Here is a 23,558-nt window from a genome sequence, read left to right as displayed (position 1 = left end):
GGCATACATGTACAGTATAATCTGTAATATAATGGGCATGGCTACATTACTGCTATCTTTGTTTACATCACATTGCGCAACTTTTATGTGCAGGCTATGGGATTTCTGCAGGGACACAAGAGAAGGACGCCACTTTAAGTATAGCAAGTTACCAAGCTAACTAATTAGGAAACTGAGCAGGGAAGAATAACCACGTAAGAAACCACTTCCACACTGAGTAGGAGAAGACCTTTTTTCATGTTTCATGTTTTTTCATGACGCCTAGTGACCAGTATAGAATACTATACGTATATGGCATACATTTTCAAAAAAAAACTGTATTTGGGTCAATAAAATATTAATGTATATATTTTTAAAATTTTCTGATTCCAGTAAGTTGACTGAGCGATACCTACAAGATTGTACTCATGAGGCTCAGCTGCTGCCCTCTTGTTGACTTGTGATCGACTTAGCCTTTTCGAAAGCGCTCCGCTAAGAAGTCCACTCCATTTTCTACCAATCAGTCATCCTATGTGGCTTTGATGCAACACTAGAAAAATCCTCTCACTTATACTGAGAATATATTTCATCTTGTAGAAGATGCAGAAAGATGGACATGTTTATGTCTATTACAGTCATGTGATTAGTGTACCTAATAAAGTGTCTGATTCACCAGTTCAACGTACAGTAGTTAAATAAGTGCTTAGCAGTGTTAATACCAGTAGCATTGTCCTGCACATGCTCTGTTTGATTCATGCATCATAAAGGCCTTGTAGATTTTATTCAGATTGTGTTCCTAAGCTCACGTGTACATAGCAAACACACGCTTCTCTTTCATATCCAGCTGAGCTTGCCTCCGATGCGTACACAGCATTTTTTTGTTGATGCTTTTTAAAAGAGTTGATGAATAAATGATGCTCTGCTCTCAAGAAGATGTTCTGCTTAATGGAGGCATATTTATAACACGTCTCATTAGGAGAAGCTCTTGAAAAGACATGGATAGCAGAGTTGGTCACGGTTACAGCAGAAGGGGTGTTAACCATCATACAGGTGGGGGAGCAGTCAGCACCACCACGGAACTTGGTGAGCGATAACCTTACATATAAACGTTTCATATGCAAAAGATAGCAAACATTGTCTATGATGATGAGGGTGTTAAGCACTTTCTTTTTACTTAGTGATAGGGTATGTAATATTGGGGTTCTATGTGCTTCATAAGCATATAAAATCCTGGGTTTTCTACAAAGGCGAATGGCAGGTCACTCATTGCTATCATTTATGCGACCTTGACTGTGATGCCGCCCTGCTCCTTTGTGCTGTCATGGGGCATTTTTTTTTCTCTCCTCTTCAAAATGTCCTACAGGGTGGGCTGACTCGTCTTTGACTGGGTTGTCTGGGTAAACTAGCTTTAATGTGTTTGTTTTGTGTAATGTGTTAGGTGTTTGTTGAGCTGTCGTAAAAGGTTTGTCGTATTAAATGCAGCCATAGTCGTGCGTCCAGTTTCAAGAGAGGCTTTCATTTTAATACAGACCTACCAACATGTACAAATTTATAGTACTCAACATGCAATTTGACTCCTGATGCAATTTTCCTGTTTTCAACTTCAAGTTCAGTCTGGACAGTACAGATAAATTAATAAATACTATCTTTCTCTAGTATTAATAAATAATAAATAATAAATAATAAATAATAAATAATAAATAATAAATAATAAATAATAAATAATAAATAATAAATAATAAATAATAAATAATAAATAATAAATAATAAATAATAAATAATAAATAATAAATAATAAATAATAAATAATAAATAATAAATAATACTTAGAAACTTTCTCTAGTATTTCAAACTGGGGGGCGCAAAAAAAATCTGTCTTTTGAGGGGGCACAACAGAAAATAATTGAGAAACACTGCTCAATAAAAATTATATGTGATGTTACACATATCAGTGTCATTTGATATCAGATTCGGAAATTGTGAGTTTGACAATATCGGCATATCGGTTATCAGCAAAATACCTAAAATTGGACATCCCTAATGCATATATATATATATATATATATATATATATATATATATATATATATATATATATATATATATATATATCAGAATTATTGCTATCTCCCTATCAGGACCCGGATATATATGTACTATATGACTCTCTATAAGATCATGAATGTATCAGCTGAAGCTACAACCTTTTGAAATAGTAACGTCAAAGCTGGAAAAAAAAAACTTGACACCTATAGTGTTAACTTCATAAAAAAAGAGCAGTGCAACATTTGCAACCCAATAATATCTCACAAAGAAAGGGTGCACGACCAGCATGATTAATGTTCACACATTCATGGTGTAGAAATAACAGTGCCTCAGCTGTGATAGGCGACGTTGGACTTCTTCTAAGCAGTCACAATCAGGGAAGTCCAATAATAAATGTCTCATGCCGATGTAACCGAGAGTTTCAGCAAGCTAGCTGATGTAGAAGTTTGGGGTAAATAAAGGATGGGAGCTCCGGCTATTTACTGTGAGTCTGTGTTAAAAAATAATGATGTCATAACAAATAGATTCTCAATTATTTTCTATCATGCCTCCATAAGGGACAGAAATGTTTTCGTGCCCATCCCGATTTGAAATACTACAGAGTATTGATGAACTGATAATATTTTTTCTTTTCTTTTTTTATATTTTATATATATATTTTAATTTTTTTTAAATATATTTTATTTATATTATATTTTATTCTTTTATATTTATTCTTTTATCTGTACTGTACAGACTGATCTTAAAAATGAAACCAGGACAATGCAACAAAATGGAGAGCATACAAGCATATTGAAGCATAGTCAAACTGCATATTGAGTACTATAAATTTGTAAATGTTGGTAGGTCTGCATTGAAATGAAAGGCCTCTCACCTCCATTTCTATTCTAGTTGAATGATTTGATACTTACTGTATATTCTAGCTGTATATACTAGTTGTATATAATAGTAGTTTGTAGTTCAAAGCAAATAAATCACCCGAGATAGGGCTTGCATCTAAAAAACACTTGTTATTCTCACTTTCTTCTGGCAACTCAAAGCGACTGTAGATACAAATAACTTTGGTCTTGTTGCGAAAGCCATCTGCCAAAACTTGGAAGCTAAACTTAAATAGTTTATAATAATAATAATAATAATAATACATTTTATTTGTATCGCGCTTTGAGTACTCAAAGACGCTTTACAGTAGAGAAAAAGAAATGGTAATGGTTTTATTTCATTTGAACATGCATCCGATTACAATTGAATGCATCAAATAATCAGTTCACAGTTCCACATGTCCAAAAGGAGTAGGAAGAAGCAAAGCTTATTAAATCCTACCCCTCCATCTGGTACTTTTACAATCAGTAACTGTTACATTTGTTCACTTCCTGCTTTCCATAATACAGTTTAATTAATTTTTTGTCACGTACCAAAGTACGAGGTGATATGACCATCCAATGACATAATGTGTACCATAGTAAGTGTCAATATAGTGATATGTATAGCACATCATGACTGGTTCAAGACTCTTCATCCAAATAAAAGTTGAGTAAAAACAGAGTAAAAGATGCATTAAAATACAATATCCAAACATTAATTCAGAGTTAAAACAAAGCTAAAAGTGGGGTGGGGTGCAGCTGTCAGATATAAAAAGTTAGACATTAAAAACAAATTTAAAAAGGTGGGTTTTGCATTAGTGCATGTGCCACAGTAATTACTATTAGTCTTGTCACTGAGACAACACCATGCATCAAGAAAGTTAAATTTTTTTATTTTGTGAAAATAATGTATTTCTAAATTATGTTCAAAATACTTCTTTGACCACATCCGCCACTAGGTTTCCTCCAACCAGACTAGTTTTATTTTGTGGAAGAAGGAGAGTGATTATCCATCCATTTATGCTCTTATATATCCAGAGCCAGCGAGTCATCCATACATTCATGAGTCCATCCATCCATTCATCCATTCATGTATGTGCTTACCTATGAGGATGAGCATACACACCAGCAGAGCTATAAGTGCCCCCGGGCTGAGAGCTGCACTCATTACATAGGCTGTGGCATTGCAGGACTCGATGGCTCCCTCTGTGTGGACAAACATAAAATCACATTACACAGAATCAACAGCAGTCAGCTGACACTGATTAGAAGCCATCCAGTGCAGCTCTACTTGCATTTTTTGGGGGGTGTCACACAAATATAAACAGCCAACAGCGAGTGTGTGCAAACCCAAAAAAACACACATGACCTTTCAGCGATGATGATGATGAAGATGATGGTGATTGCCGCTAATGGCGTGGCACTCACCTGTATCACAGTCGCAGATGTGAATGGTCAGGGTGCCCGTGGAGCTGAGGGAGAGGGGGCCGCTGTCCTCCACCAGGATGGGTAAAAAGTAGACATTCTGCTCGTGACGGTTGAAGCCCGAGCGCTTCATCTGGATTCCAGCAGTGGTGTCTGTGCGGTCATACAAAATGATGTACAAGTATGTCATTAACAGTCATGCATTATTCACTGAGAATGAATGTATTTGTATAAACACGTTTTCATAATGATATTAAATTACACTACCGCTGGGAGGCATTTGCCTGTCTGACATGAATTGCCCACCAGGTGTTTATTAAAAGGATGGCTACTATTTAAGGAAATATGATCCCCAATCACAGAAAATTACATCAGCTCATGTTGGTATTGAACACACATAAAGACACACATAAGAGCGTCAAAATGTATAGAAAAAAATATTATAAAAACTGTAAAGAAAATACATAAAATAATTTTCACTATCATGTTTTTGGTTCGGGGCTGCACGGCGGTCCAGTGGTTAGCACGCAGACCTCACAGCTAGGAGACCAGGGATCAATTCCACCCATCGTTTGCATGTTCTCCCCATGCATGCGTGGGTTTTCTCCGGGTTGTTTGTCTATATGTGCCCTGTGATTGGCTGGCGACCAGTCCAGGGTGTACCCCACTTCTTGCCCGAAGACAGCTGAGATAGGCTCCAGCACCCCCCTTGTGAGGATAAGCAGTAGAAAATGAATGAATGAACAAATGTTATTGCTTCGGGGCTGCACGGTGGTCCAGTGGTTAGCGCACAGACCTCACAGCTAGGAGACCCAAGTTCAATCCCACCCTCGGCCATCTCTGTGTGGAGTTTGCATGTTCTCCCCGTGCATGTGTGGGTTTTCTCCGGGTACTCCGGTTTCCTCCCACATTCCAAAAACATGCTAGGTTAATTAGCGACTGTTAGCGAAATTTGTCCATAGGTATGAATGTGAGTGTGAATGGTTGTTTGTCTATATGTGCCCTGTGATTGGCTGGCAACCAGTCCAGGGTGTACCCCGCCTCTCGACTTTTGCCCGAAGACAGCTGGGATAGGCTCCAGCACCCCCGCGACCCTCTTGAGGAAAAGCGGTAGAAAATGAATGAATGAATGAATGTTATTGGTTCTTCTTTAGCACATGCCTCGTCCCATCTCCAAATGTTATAAAAAAATCGGATTAGTTAAACAACACAATGAAGAACAAAGCCTCATTAGTAAAGCCAATAAACAACACTGTTCTTTGGTAAAAGTTTAAAAAGTTTAAAAGTTAGACATCCATCTTATTTATCATAACATTGACAAACATTGCTGTTCCACCAGTCTAACGGACCACGACTAGATGCTCCAGCGTTACCATAACAACATCAGAGATGTGTTTCTCTTCTTTACAAGCCAATGTACTATCAGCACAAAACTTATCTTGTGGATTATTTTTTTCTCTTTAAAACAAATCCAGGCTAGAGAACAGTCAGAATGTACAGAAATTAAATGTCACCGGTTTGTATATGAAGTCTTTCCAGTGAGACAAAGATAGATGGAGAAGAATTCCCTCTGATGTTTTGACAAATAGAGTCAGAGTGGCTTTGTGGGCACACTTGCATTGCAGATATCAAGCAATCCATCTTCCAGAACGTACATGACCATTATCCATGCCGCTCTACTGCTCCTCTGGCACACGATGAACAATCTCTCTTTTAACGCTTGTGCACGGGAACATTATGCCCCTGAACTTGTCCTTTTGACTTCAACTCAGCTTGTCGCTTACACCGAAAGTCCATTTTCAATTCATTAGTAAAAGAAAAACCTAAAAACCAGTTTGCTGAGTGTGTTCGATGCTCAAGTCACTTTCTTGCACTAGTGGCATATGTACTGTTACAAAGCTTGCATTTCTTTAAAGCTTTGGAAAAAGTACCAAAGTTCCTCCTGGTCGTGACGGAAATATCGATACCTATGAGACCCAAACCTTTTGCTCTAAAATAAATTCTCAAATCAAAATATAGACACTGTCATACTTATGTCATTTGTGGTTATTTATACAAAAGTAGCTAATTATTGAGATGCAAATGATGCAAGGTCGGTGGGAATTACTTTTTCTTCCACCTTGGTAACTGCATAAGGGCAGCGAAACAATCGCTCTGTTTCAACAATTATATTTATTATAAACGGAGCCATGTGGAACTTGTCAATTAGTTTTCATCATTATAATAGTTCTTCATAAATAATATTTATTTTAAGTGTTTAATTATTTTACTTGTCCTTGTTTTCTTGAAGCCCAAAACACCAAATTTTATATGTTTGGTTTTTTTTTTCTGGTGTTTTTTCGGTTGTTTTCGGAGTTAACAAAAAATGCTCTGATGTCTTGCATGCTTTATGCTGTTAGCTATAGTATGTATGTTATGATTTCGAGATGTGTTCTGGAAAGTTCTGATTCACTAGCAACTATTCATTCGCAGCATCTCAGTGTCGTGCTGCAATATTAAACAATATAAAGTATTTAGTTTGTTGCACGCTGTATCATTAGTCAGGTACACGGCATTTGTTTAGTTTGTTTGGTTTGAGTGAATCTGAATGGTAAAGTTACAGTTGGATCTGTTAGTATTGATGTGGATTGTTACAGGGCTGCACGGCGAATGAGTGGTTAGCGCGCAGGCCACGCAGCTAGTTCGATTCCACCCTTTGGTGGAAAGGGTGTGCCGGAGTTTGGATGTCCTGCCCGTGCATGCGTGGGTTTTCTCCGGGTACTCCGGTTTCCTCCCACATTCCAAAAACATTGGTGACTCCAAATTGTCCATAGGTATGAGTGTGAATGGTTGTTTGTCTCTATATAAAAAAAATCTATATATCCTGTGTGACACATCAGGCTTTTGACCTGAGTACTATCCTCACGTGTATGCCTTATACCGCTTTCTGTACACAGGTTGCCGTCTTTCAATGCTGGCACAGCAACTATTAGCATTTTCACCCAGCCCCTTTAGCCTTTTGAAGTGGTGCCTGACTACAGAACATGAATCATTATCCTGAGGGGTCTATATTGGCATACCAACTGGGAGCATGTTGGCATCGTATCGAGCCTCTTTAGGCTTTTCATATGATGCCTGACAACAGGGCACAGTGTATATATAGTCAGTCCTTATGTGTCAGCCTTAGTGCTTTGTGTACTCAAGTTACTATCTTGTTATTAAGGTGTCCCAATACAACTATAATATTGTAACAAGTTGATATCTACCTATATGTTATCATAAAATCTTTTTGCATGTTAGAAAAATAAAATTAAATAATAATAAATTTAAAAAATCCAAAAATTGTTACAGCTGTAATGATGAAAATGGTAATATTAATTATGATTATAATAATGGTGACAATAATAATAATAAGGGTAATAATGATGAAGATTATAACAATAATGATAATCATGATAATAACAATAATAATATTGGAAATAACAGGGGAAAATAAGACTGTGGCATGAACATGATTATATCTTGCAAAAAGGGGTAGGCATGTATAAGCTTTTGCTTCAGCCTACTCCTTTTGGGCTTGTGATCAGATAGTTGAATACAAATGTAAATAATGGAAAGTTATATTTTGATTGATGTAAGAAATGCACTGTAATGTTTCATATATTTGCCCAAATAAAATAAAAATAATAATAATAATAATAAAAGAATTCGTACATCCTGGTTAGGCTATTGTACTAGTACCTTATACCCTCACCAAACTGCTTAAACCAATTACTTTAAGTCTAACTTTTACCCACATTTGTACCCTTATAAAGGAGCGTGTCAGGAAACAGCGCGAGTTGATCACGCCATGCTGATGTTTGCTTTTCCCGAGGACCGGTGACAACATTAAAAGCGTTTATCGGCACTATTGTGGGGGTGGTAGACGCAGTGAGGTCTTTTTTTTTTTTCATCATGGTGTGTGGAGACGAATATGTGACAGATTGGAAGTGACAGGAGACATGGGAGAGGCTAATGACGAGGGGTGGGACGATGAAAAAACTCTGTGTAGGGATTTGTTTTCTTTCCGAGACTCCCATTAGATGTAAAAAGTACAGGTATCTATATGTGTGTAAACAAACACATTTGTGTGACCTTTATATATAAGCATGAATGTACACTCTCACACAAACACACCAAGTTACAATAACACGGAAAGGAACAAATTACACAGACATGACATGTCTGATGTATGTATTTGTGAATATACCGTACACTGTAGTATATGCATACATATGTAGCAGCTTCAGGGATGCATTTTCATGCCTGTTTGTGCGTGCATAGGTGATGCCATGCAGGGATACAGCGGGCCTCGCTACCTCGACGCGCTGACATTTCCCCGTAGCTCAGGATGCTCCCGTGACATTTTCCTTGGTGTCAGATCAATCTTGATTTAGCCGAATGTCACATTGGCTTAAGTCCACGCCTCTAATCGAGGCATCTGCCCGCACGTTTGCTGCACAACACAAGCCAAGGAATGTGCAACGTGACCGTAACCTGCGTATCGTGTGAAGTTAGCGAAAGTCAATTGCTGGATATTTATTTAGCTGAGCTGCCAATCACACTTGGTTGCGGGAATAGTTGTCGTTTGAGCGGGGCTTTAACTACTTCCGCACGGAAGAACTTGAAATCCAGGCCATTAGAACTTTGACACAACAAAGAAATAATTTGTGACATGGACAGATTGTAGAAATGAACATCCTTATGAATATCTTTTTTAGTGCTTTTAGTGCCACAGTAATTACTATTAGTCTTGTCACTGAGACAACACCATCCATCAAGAAAGTTAAGAATATTTCTTGTTATCATGTGAAAATAATGTTTTTCTAAATTATGTTAATTTTGTGTCTAAAAACAGACGGTAAAATGTATTTAACTATGTATCCAATTTTATCATGAGTGTAAGGGTAAGGTACAAGAAAATGAACACACATTGGGCTCTGATTTCGTGCTGCAGCGCAAGGTGGCGCAGCCTATGCAGTGGTAATTTGGTCCAATCCACCACTGTGTGCAGACAATTTGGTAATTTGGTAGACTGTGCCAAGATTGGCGTGACATTTTCAGCTTAGCACAGTTACGATTTCTTGAAAAAAAACAAAACAGCATGCCAAAGGTGCGGAGAAAGCTCACCAGCTCCGATCTGGTCTGTTCGGGGCGCAGGCGAAGCGCAGCCTTCATAATGCTAAATTGCCTGACAGGCGCACAGTTCAGACATGTCACCAAAACTTCACTCGGCAGATTTTTTCTGGCAGAGTATCGTGAACATTGAAGGGGGGGGGTGAAAGGTGGGGGGCGGGGTGTTCCGTTGTTTCTCTTTGCCATTTGCAGGGATGGATGGAGGGGGAGGGATGGAGGCGTGGGTGCGCAAGGCAGGTTCGCCACGCCTGCGCCTGGTCTACGACATTAGAGCCCTTCATGTTATTAGAGCCCTCTTGACCTAAAAAAACATCTCACAGTCACCTTTACACTTGTATTACCCATTAAAGTAGATATAATAAGACTAAAAAAAAACATACAGTATAATAAGACTTGTGCTCATGTGTGTTGCAATAAATGTGTTTGAAGTATGGGCAAGAAGTGATGTTGAGTATTCAGAGTACCACAACAGGAGCAAAAGTGTAGCCCTATAGAAAAAAAATAGAGCCCATAGTGACCAATGGATAATATTACATTCACAATTTGAATGTGTTTTATTAATTCCTTGTTTAAAAAATACAAAAAAATATGTACAAAATATTATACATTATATTTATTATTAATTTATTATTATTTTGTATTTATAATTATACTTATTTTATTTGTATTATTTCTTATTTGAATTTATTAATTATTTACAAATTAATGTATGATCGAAAAACCGTGTTAGAGCGAGGCTGTGAAATATGAATCAGAGTAACTGCAATGTGGCGAGACTTCATAAGTGAGAATGTTCCATGTTTGTTCAAAAGAAATTTAGTAGGATATTCCACAAAATGCATGGGGAGAGGGGGTTCTGTAATCTCATCGCAGTTGTTTTTTGGGGGAATTTACCAGTTGGTGTTTATCCAAAAGTGATTAAAGTTTTGTGTTTTGAAGGTGCTTTTTTTCAAGAACACACTACTTCTGATTTCCATCATTTGGCACAGCATGAAGGTTTTATAGTTACTCGCAAGTGTAGTCTTAAAACTAACATTTTGGAGTGTGAACGCCCATTAACAACACATGGACCAGTCTGTCAATTAGACATTACACCACTTACAGTATATAACACATTGCTTCTCTTGACTCTGTGTTCCTCAACTCCTTTGCCCTCTCACCTTTGACATCCCACAGGGTAAAGTGTTGATTGCCGGAAGCTTCAGGGGCCAGTTTGAAGTAGAAATGATGTCCACCCTGCGGTTCGTCTTTGTCCACCACACTGATGGTGTGAATTATCTGCAGAGGAGACAGCAGGAAACAAATGTTAGATGCCATGTAGTGGTTGGATTCAGACAATATTTTACATTAATTTATTTCAGATGAAAAAAATCAAGCATTATAAACAAATAGGGCTATTAAAATAGTGTGTTAATGGCAGTAACTAGCTCATCCACATCATGGCAAGCTGAACACACTGAACACATCAACATCGGTGCAATTCCAACACAATATATTTATCAACAACTCACAAACACATTTCTAGTCCCTCCGTTATCGGAACACCATGTGATTGTCAGTGGGCAACCGCCAGATGCATTCACGGACATTCCAAACATCACAACAATGTCTTTATTATACATGCATGTTTTGCCTAAATAAACACAAATGCAAAGAAAAGCAATTCATATTTTTATCATTCATTTTCAGGGTTGAATAGGTTGAGCAGGTCTGGTTCCGATTCAGATTTCAGAACTCCTAATGGTTCTCGATTCCGATGCTTTTAAGAGGCAGGGTCATGAGCGTTTGAATGTTTTAAAAGGAGGCGCTAACCAGGGTTCTTTGTTGATTAAATGTCTGATCATCCCCATTAATTTGTTAATGATATGAACCTTTTTTAATCAGCTTTACTATTAATTAATTACAGAGCTACTTTCAAGGGAATACATTTTCACAGAAGATGTCTACTTTTGAAAAATTGATGAAAAAACATTTCCACATATGCTGTTGTTTGTGTATTAGTGAGTGTGTGATGCTGCGGGGCTCTTAAAGATGCAGTAACCTGGGTGCAAACAACGTGTCTAGTAGCTATGACTTTTGTGCTACCATATTAGCAATATTATAGCCTATCCCAGCTGTCTTCGGGCAAGAGGCGGGGTACACCCTGGACTGGTCACAAGCCAATCACAGGGCACATACGTATAGACAAACAACCATTCACACTCACATTCATACCTATGGACAATTTGGAGTCGCCAATTAACCTAGCATGTTTTTGGAATGTGGGAGGAAACCGGAGTACCAGGAGGAAACCCACGCATGCATGAGGAAAACATGCAAACTCCACACAGAGATGGCCAAGGGTGGGATCTCCTAGCTGTGAGGTCTGCGCGCTAACCACTTGACCGCCGTGCAACCGAGCAATATTATATTTTTCCCAAAATTAAAACAAATTATTTATGAAGTATGAAAATGTTAGTCTCGGTTTGTACATTTTTACATGGAGCTGTCATTAATCTTTATTTCAATAAGATATATAAAAAAAAGTAAATTTCAGATATAATTGCTGATGTTGATTAATCATGATTAATTAATTTTAAAACCACAATTAATCTAATCATATCAAAGCCCTAAAAAACATCCTGACACCAGGCAGACTAACCTATTAAACATGCCTTGCTAAAAGGCTTTCTCAAACATAAAGGCACAGAGATCTTCACTCAGGCTGTCGTATTCACTTAAATATAAATGGGAGCGCAAATATGTGGCTGGGGTTTAGTCCAGCAGTCCAACAATAAGAATGATCCCACATTCAAAGATAAAAACTCTACTGTGATCCAATTTGGAGAAGTCAGCGTGGACACGGTGAGGTGAGATAGGATTCACCGCCAGCTTCACAGACATCAAACGTCCCCCTGGAGAGGCTCGCTTCTTCGCACGGGCCACTTGGTGACAATTCATCGCACTTCTCTATGGACTTTATCACACATAACCACAAGCTGATCTTCACAAAAGGACCACAAAGCGCCCATTTTGATGTCAGACAAAATAAAGGAACAAAATAGTCTGTTTTAACGTAAACCTCAATAACATCCATCCTTGGGGAAAGCACACAAAACACGCTAAGAAGGTTAAACTGTGTGAAAAAGTTAGGACACCCAATGCTTTGGGACGCATGCTTGCATACATGTAATACAAATAGTTTTACACTGATTTACCAAAATGGTCAATGCATTCGGCTTATACAATAAATGATAATGAACCATAATTGCATCAATAGCGGCTGCATGGCGGTCGAGTGGTTAGCGCACAGACCTCACAGCTAGAAGACCCGAGTTCAATCCCACCCTCAGCCATCTCTGTGTGGAGTTTGCATGTTCTCCCCGTGCATGCGTGGGTTTTCTCCGGGTACTCCGGTTTCCTCCCACATTCCAAAAACATGCTAGGTTAATTGGCGACTCCAAATTGTCCATAAGTATGAATGTGAGTGTGAATGGTTGTTTGTCTATATGTGCCCTGTGATTGGCTGGCGGCCAGTTCAGGGTGCACCCCGCCTCACGCCCAAAGACAGCTGGGATAGGCTCTAGCAACCCCCGCGGCCCTTGTGAAGACAAAGCGGTAGAAAATGAATGCATCAATAGCCGATTCTCATCCCCCCTGGAATGGGAGCTTGTGACTGATGATTGAGTAGGAATTGATTCCACGACAGTGTTATTTTGTAGTATGACATCTCAAATTTCAGCATATCGAGCCAATCCAATGTGATCCCTCAAAACTAAAAAAAAAGTACATGCCAAAACAAACCTGATCTTATCTTCCCCATCACCTTTCAAAAGGTCATTTCAGGTAATGCAATTTTACAGGCACAGGAAAAACCCAGCACAGAGGCTTTATTGCCATCATAGGGATGAATGTATCAATATCTTTGAAAAAAATAAGAACAGCGGTGAAAACCGAGGAAGTGAGCCTTGATCTGATGTTCGGTGTTTGAGTCCTCAGCAGGGGGACTGAGACTGAAGCAAGAAGAGGAAGAATGTGTGGGAGTTTATCGAGCAGCCGGTGTATCTCCCTCAAGCACAATCACCTAATTAGATTTCTATCTGGCGAACCCCTTTCTTGACCCCCTTAAATCTCCCGTACGGCTGGAAAGCTAGAGGGGGAGACTTTCACAAAAGTGAAGCCTGTTGTGCTGCAGACATGTGTGGCCCGTCAAGGTTGTGTAGTGAGAGGAAGGTGCATTCTATTTCAGGGTATAGACTACTACAGTGAGGTAACACATTAATAAATACATTATGTGCTGTAATTGTATAAGTGGTGGTTATTTATCAAAAAACAAAAAGAGGATGGGCTGCTAACTGGAAGCAGGTGATAATTGGAGAAAGACTATTACTCCTTTGTTTATCGGACATTAATTGGTTGTGGTTTGTTGTTAAATTTCCGCAACTAATATTCAATATAAATACCCAGAATAGTTTTGTAGTTAAAGCATGGAAAACCTGTTTATGACTCTGTAAATATAACTTGGCATCCCTATAGTCACCTTTGCATGCATATCACACAATATAATCAGAGAAAATAAGCCTTTCAGACATGAACCAGACCCATGTTCTTGTATATTTCAATAAAAAATGTAGGGGGTTCAGAGTTGACTTTTAGCTGAAGTGTAGAATTTGAAAAATAAAATATATAACCCATTATTTTTTTTTATTTTAGTAATGCTTTGGAATGGCTGCATGGCAGCCGAGTGGTTAGCGCGCAGACCTCACAGCTAGGAGACCGGGGTTCAATTCCACCGTCGGCCATCTCTGTGTGGAGTTTGCATGTTCTCCCCGTGCATGCGTGGGTTTTCTCCGGGTACTCCGGTTTCCTCCCACATTCCAAAAACATGCTAGGTTAATTGGTGACTCCAAATTGTCCATAGGTATGAATGTGAGTGTGAATGGTTGTTTGTCTATATGTGCCCTGTGATTGGCTGGCGACCAGCTGGGATAGGCTCCAGCACCTTATCCTCATGAGGATAAGCAGTAGAAAATGAATGGAGAACATGCAAACTCCACACAGAGGGTGGAATTGAACCCTGGTCTCCTAGCTGTGAGGTCTGTGCGCTAACCACTCGACCGCTGTGCAGCCCACTTGTGGAGTTAATTACAAGAAATGAAATTAGAAGGTTGCCTACAGCCACAGCTGTCAACTACTTTTTGTCCCTGCACTACCTAGAAACCACTACATTTATTTGCTTTAGTAGACCACCCACCCGGTGACTATAAGTGAATCTGGGTTAAATTTAATTGAGGTGTTAATTGGAACATTTTGGCGCCATTTTGATTTGATATACTTTGGCACACAGTCAAAGTAGCTCAGCTCAAAAGTCAAGTAAGGTACTTTTGGAATGCATTTACTATCTGACATCAGAAATATTGACTCACTCCCCATCTTCACATCAAGACTCATAACTCACCTGTTCAAGACTGCATACTCTCTGTGATCTATGTTGTTTTATACATGTGTTTTTTATTCTGTGTTATGTGCAGTGTCTTTGACTTTTTAGAAAGGTGCTTATAAATTAAATGTATTATAAATACAGGTTGTGGCATGAAAAAGTCCCCCCCCCTTGTTTTTTTTGAACAAGGGGGGGTCCAATCAGGTCCAACTTACTATAGCCCATATAACCTTTTTTTTATTTTTTACTTTATTTTGTTTGCTATAGCATTGGTTGTTATGACGTTTGTTGTTATAGACTCTAATGCACATAAAATGTTGCAGTAGAACAAATCAAAATTCCTCTCAATACTCTGTTGCAATATTATCACAGCTGTCATTGAATAAAATATTGAACAAAATTGAATAAAATAATCATGATTAATCACATTTTGACCAAAGTTAACTTGGGATTAATCGCAGTTCTAGCAATTGCAGATACAACTAAGTTGTATCTATTATAAGTAGGCATGAAAATCTCTTTGCGGTAAACAATTTGATATGCAACTACAATAACGACATAAAATTGTATGTAAAGGGATTATTATTATTATTATTGTCAAATGAATTTGAAGCAAACATGTCAATATAAACATGTCAGTATAAACCGCTTAAACTGATGACATATCTGACAAGAGCATCAGACATGTCACCTCTTTATAAGTCCAACTACTTTTCCAATAGCTGTCAGGCTTCCATTCTGTTGTCCCCAGCCACCCTTTGAGTGTGTTGGTTTGTTTTGCTACGCTGCACGCTCATTTTGGCGATTAAATGCAGTGCCTCACGTTTGCCGTGTGATGTGTACATATCAGACAGGCCTAACATTTAGTTTTTACTAAAATACTGAGCCATCGGAAGGATGTTTGCGGGCCAAACTGAGGCTGGATCTGTCACCGTGACGCACTTGGCCAAATGTGCGATGGCAGAGTCGAGCTGACAGGTCTGTGTTACCTCAGGGGTCATACTTAGTATTTGGCTTTCCACCCGGCCCTCATTGCCATACACATGGCGCTATATGATATCTGTCCCTGCACATTTAGTCAGGAAAATACCAAGAAGTGGGTGGAGACATGGGTAGGATCACGCGGCACCCTCAGAGAGAGTTTGGCCTCTGGTCGATCTCGCTACAATAGCCACGTTTACATGGACCCAAATATTCCAATTCCATTCGGGTTATTTGATCAAACGGAAAGAATGTAACCTTTGTATACACCTCATTCCGAAAGAAAAGTGCCAATCCGAATGAATATATAATCGGATTCACAGGAGTGGAATATTCCTTTCCCCAATTCGATTGAGGTATCTTGTACCCGCTCAATCGGAAAGTTGTCAGACTGTGTTCTTCTTCGTCGTGTTTTTCTTCTTCTGTTGATTATTGGCGGTTGGCAAGCAGCTTTATTGTGCATTACCGCCATCTGTGGAACAGAATCTAAACCCTTCTATACGCCATTCACAAGTCCAGTTTTATTAAAAATGAAAATACATATCTATATAAAACATCCCGAGCTTAATTATAAAATATTAGCAAGATTGAACTTTATCTTTTCCTGTTCCCGGGTGCGTTCTTTCAGCAAATGCTGAGATATGACGTAACCATACGTTCTTCCATTTAAAAAAAATGGAGGCGAGCAATCGGCACTGGACTGCTGCGGAAAATTTGTTTTTGATTCAAACTAAATTTCAAGACTGGACGAACGAAAAACTGGCAATACGGAGTTATTCCAACAAGTGAAAGAAAAAATCGAGGAAGTCGGTATCACGTGATGTTGGTGTTTACGCTTTACTTCGCATGCCCCATTGACTATTCTGGTTGATTATAGCGGCGCATGTAGACACGAGATTAGAATATTCCTATTCATGTATCCATTGCTTTCTGAAAGATTCCATTCGGAAAGAGAAAAACTCCTCATGTAAACGTGGCTAATGTGTCTAAAGTGTAAATATTTAGTGTGAGCACTAAACTCCTTCCTTCTGCTTGAGGAAGCCTTGCAGGTGCTCAATTGGGTTCAGGTCTGGAGAATACATACTTGATCTATCCATCACCTTAACCTTCAGCTTGCTCAGCAAGACACTTGTCAACTTGTAGGTGTGTTTGGGTTCCTAATCATGCTGGAAAACTGCCACGTAGCCCAGTTTGCCAAAGGAGGCGATCATGCTCTGCTTTACAATGTCATGATGTATGTTGGAATTTTTGCTGCTGGAAAGTTTAAAAAAATTAGCATTTTCCGAGTATTGAAAGGACTTGTGACTCTTGCCTTCAACTTAATAAATGTTGCTGCATATCAGCGCATAATCTGAAAACCCTAGCATGGACAGTAAAGTTTTATCCTTGACATTCACAGAAAAATACACAAAAAAAAAAACACAGCAGCGATAGACACAGGCTGTCTCTAAGGCTGAAAATTGGCGCTTGAAATCCTTTCAGGCAAAGCCAATGGTTATTTTCTGTTAATCCCAATTCCAACCCCCTGCAGGAGAGCACAGACAAAGAGCCTATAGAACAATCATCCCAGAAGGTTGTAGATACTGTAAGATAGACACGTGGTATGTGTCGCCATGAGGCCATGTTGCTGCACTCCAGGAGAGAGTCTCATCCCATTTGCAGGGACAACATGGATGTCAGGAGCACCCTTCTGTGAAAAAGTTTGGAAAGTCGAGGCAGGCAATTTGACAGTTGATTTGGTTCGAGTTGATGTGAAATATAGCAGGTGTTGTGTGGGCTCTTAATACATTCTGCCAACGTATTGGGTCTCAACGCTCTGCAATGAACAAAGCAGTGCAAAAAATGCTTTCAAACTTGATATTTTTTCACTGCTTTTCACAGTAGCCAGATGGAATAGAGAGAAGGGAACAAACATGCATGCATGAGGCAAGTAGAAGAAACCAATCAAAACTGTACTGATTGATTTATGTGAACTGCTGGCTTCATTGACAGAATCTACTGCTTTATTTTTACGTCCTATTTTAAAAGATAAAAATATTTTTAAAATTTTAATTTGCTAAAAATAACTAGTTTTCATCCGATACTTCTCTAAAGGGGAGGAGAAATATGATCTCAGGGAAGAACTAAATTTGAAACACTTATATGCTAGGACTACGTTAAAAAGCCATAGCATTTCAGTATGTGGAATCAAACTATGGAATGGATTGAGTAAGACCCTCAAACAATGCACAACGATGAGCCAATTCAAGAAACAATACAAGCAGTTGATTGCTAAATACAAGGATGAAGAGTCTTGAACCAGTCATGATGTGCTATATATATCACTACATTGACGTTACTATGGTACCCATTATGTCATTGTATGGTCATATCACCTCGTACTTCAGTATGTGACAAAATAAAAAAAAACAAACTAAAAATACAAAAAACAAACAAACAAAAAAAATTTTAACTTAAATTATATTAGGAAAGCAGGAAGTGAACAAATGTAACAGTTACTGATTGTAAAAGTACCAGATGGAGGGGTAGGATTTAATAAGCTTTGCTTCTTCCTACTCCTTTTGGACATGTGGCACTGTGAACTGATTATGTGGTGCATTCAATTGTAATCTGATGCATGTTCAAATGAAATGAAACCATTACCATTACCAACATTTTTACCCAATAAAAAATGCTTGAAATAGCCTTCATATATTACATGCAAAATGCCGGCATCATGAAACTCTGTCAGTTAGATGAAAGACGTTAACCGCTTCAATATAAAAGTAAAATAGAGTAAAACTACATTGTTTAAAATTGTACCAAGCAGCCATGACAGTGACGCCATGATGATTCAGTTTTGTGTAACTTTCAGGTCTATATTGTGCAGAATTTTGTCTTTTTCCACTCGGAATACCAGCAAGGCCACGCGGCCGAAGCCCAACCCTCCACCTAAATCAAAACCGTGTTTCACTCAGACACCCTGTTACCTATGAAAATAACAGAGGGAAAAAGACTATTGTTCCCCTCAAGGCCCCCCCCTTGCGACTTCCCCAGAGACTGAAAATGAGCGTGAGGAAGCCTTTCGCCAAAGGCAAACACATTTTCATTCAATCCCAGCAGCCGAAGCCGGCTCTGAAATCTCCACCACCACATAAATAGCCAGAACAGACAAGTAAAAATTGATGTGAATAACCTTTCATACACAACCCCAACCTCCCATTCTCTTCCTGTACATGCGCCTACGGTTGCTAGTTAGGCATTTCCCTGTTTTATATGAAATGCAACTATCATTCTTAGTCCTTTTGTTGTGCAGTAACACTAATCGTCTTTGTGTGATCAGGTGAAGGTTAATGCAGGCTTCCTCCAGGTGGGGGGTTGGGGGTGGATGAAGAAGGTGGATGGGAGGGGATTGGAAATGTTTAATAAGAGTCCATGAGGACAGACCTGAGCCTCATTACACATGTACATAAATGCAGCTTGTGGCATGAAAAAGTACCCCCGCCCCTTTGTTTTGTAATTGCCTCTATGTTTTGAACTAGTAATCAGGTCTAACTTACTGTAGCCCATATAACCGTTTTTTTTTTTTTTTACTTTATTTTGTTTGCTAAAGCATTGGTTGTTATGACATTTTTAAAATGGACTCCCACTAATGCACATAAAATGTCCAAAATTATATTTGTAGTTGCAGTAGAACAAAATAAAATTGCTCTCAGTACTCTGTTACAATATTATCACAGCTGTCATTGAATAAAATATTGAATAAAATTGAATAAACATTGAATATTGTATTTAATCACGATTAATTACATTTTGACCAAAGTTAACTTGGAATTAATTACACTTCCAGCAAATGCAGATCGAAATAAGTTTTTATCTATAATAAGTAGGCATGTAAATCTCTTTGCGGTAAACAATTTGGTATTTTAGCTTTAGCCTTTAGCCTTGTTTTAGCTTTGAATGAATGTATGTATTTGTATTTTAATGCATCATTTACTCTGTTTTTATTTCTTTTTTCTCTACTGTAAGCGTCTTTGAGTACTCTGAAAAGCGCTACACAAATAAAATGTACATATTATTATTATTTTATTATTGTATGCAACTACAATAACGACATAAAATTTTATGTAAAGGGATATCAATTTTGGAAACATAGGCCATTATTTCATTACATTTAGAAATCCACCAATTTTTGCATGTATAATGTGAGCAACTTTGTCCCACATTGTTTGACAGTCTTGAACGCACCTTGTAATATTGTCCCACGTTGTACAGATAGACGACTGTACTGTATTTTACCTTTTTCCTTCACCTCATATTTGGTCCCAAATGGTGATACTATGTGGGAATACATGAAGGTAAGATTTGCTGGGTGGTAATGCGTATATTTGTTCGGTACACAACCTCTGAAAAAACAAGTCCTGGCTCGTACTAGTCAATGGTGGGTTAAAACTCAATTAGTGCATTATCATTGACAGGCCTAAATATTATACAAAGTACATAATGATGAGCATGTTGTGGTGATCTGTGGGCCCAAAAAATGGCTATACGATACATATTTACCTGGCCTGGCTTGGCATCTTCGCATATGGAGGCTTCGTAGGGTGTGGCCAGTTCTGGAGGATTGTCATTTACATCCAGGATGCGGACACTCACTTCTGAGTGCGACATCATGGTGTGGTTATCTATAAAGAGAAGAAATAAATAAACAGGTCTATTGAGCATCTCCTCCTGCTGGTGAGTATCTCTGTTGGCTTGAATCAGTGTGGGTGTCTCAAAAATGGTTACTTCATTTTGGAAGTACTGTGTTGTGTGTGTGGAGCGGAAACAAAGTCAGACTGACACTGACAATGACAAAGCACAGCAGAGGTGCCAGCGTGCTGACATTACAACAAGCTGGCTTGTACACACCATAATGGGGTAATATCATGGCGGTGACAGTCCAAAACATGGTTGCAGCAACAAAAGTAGAAGCTTGAGTAAAACAAACTCCTAGTTTTATTTATTAAAGCAGTGTTTTCTTCTCTCTCAGGCAAAACCTCAAAACAGGCACTCCAATTGCGTGCATAACACTTTATGGCATCAAACAGACAACAAATATTTCAATATATCATTAAACCCTGATGCAGTATTTTTAGCATGAACCAAAGGCTGCACAGTAAAGAACATATGCATTAAGAAAGGGTTTGATTGGACAGTTCAAATGTTACGAACCAAAACTTTTGTCTCCTGAGTTGATGTTATATTTAATTTTCTACTATATTTACACAAAACAATGCAATTTAAAAACACTTTTGTTGCACATACACACAAGGAGAAAGCAGAGCAGAAATATTTGATTTACGTGTACAATGATGTATACCGTATTTTCTGGACTATACGTAAGTCGCACAAAGCCAAAAATGCATAATTAGGTTGAAAAAACATACATAAGTCACATTTTTCGCGGGTAATTTATTTTACGGACTACTTGACCAAAACCGACATTACATCCTCTTGGAAGGCAAGTTCTAAAAATAAAATAATAGAGAACAGACTGTAAGATATGCTAACACAATGGTTATTCAGCTACACAAAAATAAACATGAACAGAAAAGATGTCCAGTGTTTATGTAATATAAACAGTTTTTTCATTTATACGTCGCAGGAACAGCCGACCTATGGAAAAAAGTGTGACTTATAGTTCGGAAAATATGGTCATTATTTTTCAAATCAGCGGCAGACACATGTTTTTTAAAAATACTGGAAACTTTGAGGTAGAAATGTATGCATCCATAATTATACCTTGTGGATCTATTGTTGACTTGGTGCTTGGGTAGTTGAGATAGTTACTTTTCTTGTTGTCACAATTGGTGTCTGTGCAAAAGTGGACCAAATACACTTTGAGCAATACTCAGTGGGTGTCTTAGTAGGAGGATTGGTTTTGGAGGCCTATATAAAGGCCCAAAAAAGGCCAGCATTGTTAGTCCAGCGAACGGCATCATGTGAACGTCTCCGGGCACTGGGTATGGTGGAGGCAAGTTTGAGCTACAGTGACGGGCGGGTTGTTCCCAACCCACAGAAATCAGAAATCTGAATGAACGCCACAAGAAAGAAAGAGAGAGAGAGAAACATCAGGTTGCAACACCTGCATGCCCTCCACAGTTCTCTTAATTGGCTAAAATGGAAATATGGGTGGTGTGAGCATGATATATAATTAGCTAGTTCTAAAGCTATTTCAAAAATTGTTTCCCATCTGATTGCGTCTTAATTTGTCCAGTTACCTAATCAAACATTATGTACAGTGCAGGTCCAAAGATTACATAATTATGTATCTCTATGTGTGTGGCTTTGAAACTATTTCAGGTTAGCGATGGAAAGGTAATGAGAGAACATTGTCTGAATGAGAGTCGTGTTGGCTTCAGGTATCCTGCTTAATTAGAGGTCCTTGAACGGATACTTCAGCTATCGCCATTCTGGGCACATATCTGAAGTGTCATCAAACAACAACAAAAAAAATACTTTTATGAACAAGCCACTGAGAAGTAGGAAAAACTCTTGACAATTAAAATGAGAAGTGATGTCAAGTGTTGGCATTGCTAAAATGCAGCAGCACTTAGGTGGGTGTGCTTTCTCTGAACAAAAGGCTCCTTCCAACTGTGTGATTGCAACATTGGACCAAATTGCAACATTACATAGTACATATGTGAGCTATTACACAGATTCTTAAAAATATAGCACACCAAGGCCAAAACAGCACTTCAGAAAACGTGACTAATTTGATTAGAATACTGTATCATTATCATGTTGAACCACTGAAGTCCTGTAGATGTCAACAGTGCACGTTTCAGAATAAACGCACATCAAGCTCCATTTCATGGCAGCTACATCGACTCGATCTGATGGGTCACTGCCCCACTTCCAAGCTCACACTGGATCCATCGCGGCTGTCGGAAGCATTCCTGCTGTGCAGGCAAATACGGCTATTGTTTACAAGAACTTCCTGTATGCAAGGCTAGTCTGCTCTACATAGACTACCGCTTTTGCTCCACGACTTACATTAACTAAACACAGTTAGGGCACTCATAAATCATAACGTCTGACGCCACACGATCAAGTAATGTTGGAAAGTTGTTGAAAAATGTACCCACTTTGCAAATCGGACTTTTCATATTACATGACCCCAATATGCGTTTCATAATTTGGGCTTGGGGCTGCACGGTGTTGGAGTGGTTAGCACATAAACCTCACAGCTAGGAGACCTGAGTTCAATCCCACCCTCAGCCATCTCTGTGTGGAGTTTGCATGTTCTCCTCGTGCATGCGTGGGTTTTCTCCGGGTACTCCGGTTTCCTCCCACATTCCAAAAACATGCTAGGTTAATTGGCGACTCCAAATTGTCCATAGGTATGAATGTGAGTGTGAATGGTTGTTTGTATATATGTGCCCTGTGATTGGCTGGCAACCAGTCCAGGGTGTACCCTGCCTCTCGCTCGAAAACAGCTGGGATAGGCTCCAGCACCCTAAACGACCCTCGTGTGTATAAGTGGTAGAAAATGAATGAATGAATGAATTTGGGCATGAAAACTAGCCTACTATGCTTGTGGAGATGCAAGCTTGTAATAATTGCTTGCACTCTTCCGTGAACACAAATAGTAAGCTAATAATGTAACAAAACCGTCATGATACATGACATTCTCTGAGTGTATGTCATTTGAACTAAAACTTTATTTTTCC

General features: G+C 38.7%; 1 protein-coding gene across 7 annotated transcripts in view; it reads right to left on the bottom strand.

The window, feature by feature from the left end:
• cdh22 (cadherin 22) overlaps positions 1 to 23,558 on the bottom strand; it is a 175,050-nt gene that overhangs the window by 7,512 nt on the left and 143,980 nt on the right. For all 7 annotated transcript variants that reach the window (XM_058055931.2, XM_078798336.1, XM_078798338.1 and 4 more), the window contains 4 exons: positions 20,407 to 20,528; positions 10,625 to 10,742; positions 4,314 to 4,463; positions 3,990 to 4,091 (listed from right to left, as the gene is read on the bottom strand). In XM_058055931.2, coding sequence (XP_057911914.2) covers positions 3,990 to 4,091; positions 4,314 to 4,463; positions 10,625 to 10,742; positions 20,407 to 20,528 — 492 coding nt within the window. The remainder of the gene's footprint in view (positions 1 to 3,989; positions 4,092 to 4,313; positions 4,464 to 10,624; positions 10,743 to 20,406; positions 20,529 to 23,558) is intronic.

This window comes from Doryrhamphus excisus, linkage group LG18 (genome assembly GCF_037039965.1).
Source record: "Doryrhamphus excisus strain RoL-2023G ecotype Guam linkage group LG18, RoL_Dexc_Guam_v1.1, whole genome shotgun sequence".
NCBI lineage: Eukaryota > Metazoa > Chordata > Actinopteri > Syngnathiformes > Syngnathidae > Doryrhamphus > Doryrhamphus excisus.
Note: the sequence above shows the minus strand (reverse complement) of the source record. Positions and strands in the feature narration are given on the sequence as shown.